The 7,281-nt window shown below is 40.5% G+C and overlaps 1 protein-coding gene across 1 annotated transcript; it reads right to left on the reverse strand.

Moving 5' to 3' along the window:
• Positions 1-4,333: 4,333 nt before the first annotated feature.
• LOC310638986 (nucleolar RNA helicase 2-like) lies at positions 4,334-6,541 on the reverse strand (the record flags this gene model as incomplete). Its single annotated transcript, XM_083360348.1, is given in 3 exon segments — positions 4,334-5,591; positions 5,595-6,275; positions 6,278-6,541. Coding segments are annotated over 3 exon segments (2,154 nt in total). The 3' UTR covers positions 4,334-4,382.
• Between the last annotated feature and the right edge of the window lie 740 nt (positions 6,542-7,281).

Raw genomic sequence — 7,281 nt, forward strand, 5'->3', positions numbered from 1 at the left:
TCCCTCTTCTTTCTTTCTTTCTTTCTTTCTTTCTTTCTTTCTTTCTTTCTTTCTTTCTTCTTTCTTTCTTTCTTTTTCCATTAAAGCGCAACATGCATTTTAGGAGAGTAGAACCAATACATGGATTTGCTTAACAGCTATGGCGTTTTCTTAATGACTGCCACAAAACATTTGTATAATTGAGTCCAATCGCATAGTGACCCACTTAACGACTGGAATGACTTTTGGATTATATTTCTGGGTTCAATTAGATTTATAATATAGTGACTACTTGCATGCATAAAAAATGGAAATTATGTTATCCTCTCAATAAACTTCTCGATGCAAATGGAATGTATGGAGCAATGATCCGAGAACTAAAAATATCGGTTTTGCTATTTAGTTATAACAATTGCTGATATTTTATTGGAAGATTTTTTTTTAAAAAACCAACTTACCGCTCATATAAGTTACTCATGGGGAATAATATAAATTGAATTTTTGATATGATTGTAGATGTTCAGTGAATTGCTTAAACTTTAAGGGAAATCTTTGCAATCTGTTGGAGGATTACTTCAGCCAAGTTGTTAGGAGACAAGCAAAAAAACAAAAGTACATAAACCTATATATTGAATTATATATGAATTATTTATCCCAAAATGCAATTTCTAAATGTATAGTAATGTTGCCAAAGCAACAGCATGTAAAATGGTATATTTGAGGTTAGCATTTTTGTAAAAATCTTTATATCCAAATTATGCACTCTAAATTATGCATTCTTTCAAATGCTGCACTTCACAAAACAGATTGCCACTGCAAACAATAAAGCTTCAGAAGCAACACAATGCAAACAGATATGCATGCTTTTTGTTTGTTGTTTATTTAAATAGAGATTGTATCTTTGTGAACATACTTTTGCATATCTAGAATCATTCAAAGTAGCAGAAACATAGGATGGAGATTGTTGATTACTCTAGTTCTAATCAAACCATTTATCTCTTGGGAATCTTAAATGTCTTAGAGAAAAGATTATTTATTTTATAAGGAAAAGAGACTCTAAAAATTGCTTTGAATTTTCCTGGAACTTGAAATACCAGGGACAACTACTTCATAATGATGCACTGATTGATTGATTTTCTTTAGTTTTTATAATTCCTTACTGATGAAGGGTTGTCTAAATCCATTTTTTTCCATTTTTAGCAGTCAATTAGAAAAATAAGCTAAATATATTACAAACATATTTCATATATTACAAACAGACAACCCATAAGCCACTGGATTATCTTTCAGAAATCAGACAAAACAGAATGTCTATGGGTGGGCAAAAAAAAAAATAATCAACAGGTGGGACTTTTGACTTCCTGTTGGCTTCTGCAATGACTTTCCTTGCAAAAAACTAGCAGGACATGTTGGAAATGAGTAACAGAATAACAGAGTTGGAAGGGATCTTGGAGGTTGTCTAGTGCACCCCCCCTGCTCAAGCAGGAAGTTGTATAACATTTTGGACAAATAGTTGTCCAATCAATTTTAAAAAAAAAGAAAACCCTCCAGTGTTTTAACACAACTTCTGGAGGCAACTAACATGACAATCATATGACCATGGCAGTTCTGAAGTGGCCACAACTTTAATAATATTAATATTATGTCTCCTGTCCTTAGAATTTTAGTGGGAGGTATGTAGATTTTAATAATAATAATAATAATAATAATAATAATAATAATAATAATAATAATAATAATAATGATGATGATGATGATGAAGAAGAAGAAGAAGAAGAAGAAGAAGAAGAAGAAGAAGAAGAAGAAGAAGAAGAAGAAGAAGAAGAAGAAGAAGAAGAAGAAGAAGAAGAAGAAGAAGAAGAAGAAGAAGAAGTTGGAAGGGACCTTGGAGGTCATGTAGTCCAACCCCCTCAGGCAGGAAACCCTATACCATTTCAGACAAGTGGCTGGCCAGTCTCTTCTTAAAAACTTCCAGTGTTGGAGCATTCACCACTTCTGGAGGCAGGTTGTTCCACTGGTTAATTGTTCTAACTGTCAGGAAGATTCTCCTTAGTTTTAGGTTGCTTCTCTCCTTGACTAGTTTCCATCTGTTGGTTCTTGTCCTGCTTTCAGGTGCTTTGGAGAATAGCTTGACCCCCTCTTCTTTGGGGCAGCCCCTGAGATATTGGAACACTGCTATCATGTCACCCCTCACCCTTCTCTTCATTAAACTACACATACCCAATTCCAGCAGCCGTTCCTTATACGTTTTAGTCTCCAGACCTCTAATCATCTTTGTTGCTCTTCTCTGTACTCTTTCTAGAGTCTCAACATCTTTTTTACATCATGGTGACCAAAACTGGATGCAGTATTCCAGGTGTGGCCTTACCAAGGCATTGTAAAGTGGTATTAGTACTTCACTTGATCTTGATTCTATCCCTCTGTTAATGCAGCCTAGTACTTTGCCAAATTCCAACGCCCCAGGAGTCATGGATCCCAAAGGGGGGTGAGGTTTGGTCTATTTATATACTGTAAAGTGTAAGCAATAAACAACAGCCCAATTAAGGAACCACCAAGAACAGTCCCACCAACCAAGATGCAACAAAGATGATCAGGGGACTGGAGGCTAAAACATCTAAGGAATGGTTGCTGGAATTGGTTATGTCTAGTTTAATGAACTTCTGCCAACCTAGCAGTTCGAAAGCACGTAAAAAGGCAAGTAGAAAATAGGGACCACTACGGTGGGAAGGTAACAGCGTTCCGTGCGCCTTTGGCGTCTAGTCATGCCGGCCACATGACCACGGAGACGTCCTCGGACAAGCGCTGTCTCTTCGGCTTTGAAACGGAGATGAGCACCGGCCCCTAGAGTCGGAAATGACTAGCACGCATGTGCGGGGGAACCTTTACCTTTACCTTTTTTTAGTTTAATGAAGAGAAGGATGAGGGGTGACATGATAGCAGTGTTCCAATATCTCAGGGGCTGCCCCAAAGAAGAGGGAGTCAAGCTATTCTCCAAAGCACCTGATGGCAAGATAAGATGCAACAGATGGAAAATATCCAAGGAGAGAAGCAACCTAGAAGTAAGGAGAAACTTCCTGACAGTTAAAACAATTAACCTGTGTCCAGAAACGGTGAATGCTCCAACACTGGAAGTTTTTAAGAAGAGCCTGGACAGCCATTTGTCTGAAATGGTATAGGGTTTCCTGCCTGAGCAGGGGGTTGGACTAGATGACCTCTAAGGTTCCTTCCAACTGTATTATTTTTATTGTTGTTGTTATTATTTTTGTTGTTGCTATCACTGATAAAAGAAGCCACCTGTATATAAACAGAGAGCAAACCCCATTCCCTTCTGGCACTGATTATGTTATCTAGTTGGGTAATGAAATGTCTGCAAGAAAACAAATAGCTCAGAGCAGTGGTGGGATTCAGCCACTTTGCAGCAGTTTGGCAGAACCGGTAGCTAATTTTTTGTTGCCCACGCTCAGAATGGACTTCCGGAAGTGGCATTCACACAGAGAACTGATTGTTCATGTATTTCAATCCCACCATTGGCTGAGAAAGCACCGAAGACTCCACTGCTAAATCTAAGTTCTTTAAGTCCTTAAATAATGCTCAAATAACTTTTTTCTTTGTTTCTGAGTTTGTATTCGGGCCCTCTTCCCCACCCCGACACCATGTTCTAAATAGTTGGCCTCAATGATTTCATGTTTTGTTGGGCAAAAGTTTGAATCTTCGACTAGTGGAGAATGTGGTTCCTCCCTTGATACGCTGAGCAGATTGATAGTTTTGTATTCTGAGCTGCCTTCCCAGGCCATTTTCCGACAAACGCAAAACATGATTTCTAAGAGATTTCAATAGCTTACTTTCTCAATATTGCAGGGAACATCAACGTCCAATTTAATTCCCTGACACCTAAAACTTTCTCATGTGGCCCTGCTCCAGAAATGGGAATATGATCTTTTCACTAACAGCTCCAATAACTTGTATGGCCTATGGGTTGGCATACCTCAGAAGAGTTTCTGGTGGTGGAGCTTCTGACGAACATGTCCTGGTTTTCTACCGTAGCTCTTCATTTTTGTTGCGGTAAAATGTCTGTTTCTTCATTTATTTAATTATTACATTTTTATGCTGGCCAGGCACCCTACAAGGTTACTCTGGAAGGCTTAAAAGGTAAAGGTAAAGGTTCCCCTGCACAAGCGTGCTAGTCATTTCCAACTCTAGGAGCCGGTGCTCATCTCTGTTTCAAAGCTGAAGAGCCAGCGCTTGTCTGAGGACGTCTCCGTGGTCATGTGGCCGGCATGACTAGATGCCAAAGGTGAACGGAACGCTGTTACCTTCCCACCGTAGTGGTCCCTATTTTTCTACTTCATTTACTTATGCTAAAACAAGATGTTCAAGTCCCATTTTGATATATTAACAAATTATCAAAAAGCTTGGTTATAGCTCTGTTTTTGGCCCCTATTTCTGAATCGATCGTGCCTGTTGAAACCACCATTTCGTCTTCCATTCCTGAATTCCGAGCCTGAATTTCGGCCTCCCTCACGTGGTGAATTTTCAAGCTCAGGCAATTCTGTCGCTACAGAAAGTTGCCAGCGTCTTGTATCTTGCCATGTTTCCTTTATTTTATTTAATTCAGCTTTTGGAATATCAAAACATACACCCATTTTTCCTTTGAGAAAACACATTCTGGATATTTTGTCGTCAATGTTCTCACCCAATTGTTCTTTCAGACCCCTCCAAGCATAACCAGTGGCGTGCATTTCTACCGAGTACTGAAGTATCATGGTCACATAACCCGCATCAGAGTTGAGCAAAGAGCGCTGTTCAATGGATGTGGCTCCTGAGATATGAGCCAGGGCTGCAGCCACAGCTTCTATGGCCCCTTTTTCTTCTATCAGCTGTTCAGCAGATTGTCTGAAGTAGTCAATGGCAGATGGAGGAACAGAATCCAAAGATCTGATTGCATCTTTACTGGAAGCTTTAATTATGTCTGTTGCTGTAGGAACACCTACACGTTTAAATGTAATGCCCGCTTTTTGTTCTACTTGTTTCAGCTGAAAATCTTCCCTGCGCTGGTAGAAACAGATACAGATCCCAGTCCGTCCAGCCCTGCCTGTGCGTCCAGAGCGATGAATATAAGACTCCACATCCTTTGGTGGGGAACTCTGTATTACCAGATCAACCTCTGGAATATCTAAGCCACGGGCAGCCACATTAGTTGCAACCAGTACTTCAAACGCTCCATTACGAAAGCCTTTCAAAGTGACCTCTCTCTGTTTTTGTGGAATATCACCATGTAAAGATTGTGTGTCCTGTTTTATTGAGGCATTAAGGGCCAGTTCAGTTGCTTCTTTTTTTGTTTCACAAAATGTTATGGTTCGTCCATGACTCCCACTGTAGACTTGAATGACGTCTCCAATCACTGCTGCTCTTTGGGACCAATGACATTCAATGGCCAAATGCTCTACAGTTGTAGCAGTTTTTTTAGTCTTCTTTCCAATTAGATCAATTTGCTCATATCTGGATTTCATGTATTTCTTTGCTACATTGTAAACCCACGGAGGAGTAGTTGCAGAAAACAAGAGCGTCTGTGGATTATCTTCAGAATCTTTCTTATAAGAATTCACTAAGATTTATTCTACTTGTTCAGCAAATCCCATATCCAACATCTGATCAACTTCATCCAAGACAACATGTTTCAATTTAGAAATGTCCAATTTATTATTTTGGAGGTGATCTTTTATTCGGCCAGGAGTCCCAACCAGGATGTCAATGCCGTTTCTAATTAAATCCAATTGTCCATTATATGCCGTTCCTCCATAAAAACAAGCCACAGTAAGTTTCTTTGTAATATCTTTGAAGTCTCTGGCAACCTGCATTGCCAATTCTCTGGTTGGAGCCAGAACTAGTACCTTTGGTGAACGGCCCCTTTTTCTTTCTTGTGGATCTCTATCAAGTTTTTCAATTAATGGAATAGCAAAGGAGAATGTTTTCCCTGTTCCTGTCCGAGCTTGGGCGATTACATCTTTGCCTTCAAGTATCGGCTTGAAAGTTTTCACTTGTACTGGAAACAAGTGGGTGACACCACGAGCTTTCAGAAGGTCAACAGTTGCTTTAGAGATATCAAAATTGGCAAAAGCACCTTCCTTTTGTTCTGCTGTTAATTCCTGATCTTGATCACTTTCACATTCTGTATGTGAATCTTCACTAGAATTATTCTCCTCTTTTGAGTGCTTCACCCCATTACTCATGTGAGATACTGACTTGCATTCTGCAATGGCATCTTCATGTTTATCAGCCACTTCTTTCTTTTTTTTTTCATTTTCTTTGGTTTGGGGGGCTCCAAGTCCGAATTCAGGAATTCAGTCTCAAAGAACGTATGCTTTTTCAGTTTCTTCTTTTCTGCTTTACCTTTTTTATCCTTCTTGCTCTTTTTGGAGGCGGGCTCCGTGGAGGTCTCGGGCTCCATGTCGTCGTCGCTCTGGGACTCGAAGCGGGGGGCTGCGGGCATTTCCTGAGTCTCTTCGCCGCAGAGGTGATGGCAGAAGCGGCTACTCGAGGCAGAGGCCGGCGTGAAAGGCATTTTTCTACTTGCATTTTTACGTGCTTTCGAACTGCTAGGTTGGCAGTAGCTGGGATGAGTAACAGGCACTCACTCTGTTACGCGGCACTCGGGATTCAACCCGCCAAACTGCCGACCTTCTGATTGACAAGCTCAGCGTCCTAACCCACTGAGCCACCGCGTCCCTTCTGGAAGGCTTACAGGCTGTAAAAACAAGTAAAAAAATAGTTACAAGATTAGAACAGCAAAAAGTTAAAATATTAAGAACTATATACTAAAGCCGAACAAAGAGTGTCAAGAGCTGGAAAGGACAGGCATGAGGTCTTCCTACCTGATTAGCTACGTCCAGTGGTGAGTGCCCCCTCGGGGTGCCAGCCCAACTAGCAAACCCAGGTTTTCATACCCTTCAAGATGGCCAAAAGGGTGGGAGCAATTCTCACCTCCAGTGGTAGAACGTTCTACGGAGATGGGACCACAGCAGAAAAGACTCTTCTTGACTCCAACTGCTTCAGTTCCTTAGCAGATGGGATCCTTAACAGGCCTCTTCAACTGATGTGCATGGAGCAAGCTTGTCCCTTCAGGGAAAGATGAGTCTTCAGCTATCCCAGGCCCATGCATTAGTTGGTTGAGTTCCATGGAATTTCTTCATTTTTATTATTCTCTAAAATGTATTTATGTTTGTCCATTCACTCCCGCTTTTCTCTTCAAAAGAGCTATGTGGAGCTAAACCTATGCAAAGACATCTGCTTTTAAGCATCCTG

The sequence above is a fragment of the Vipera ursinii genome, assembly GCF_947247035.1.
Source record: "Vipera ursinii genome assembly, chromosome: 3".
Lineage (NCBI taxonomy): Eukaryota > Metazoa > Chordata > Lepidosauria > Squamata > Viperidae > Vipera > Vipera ursinii.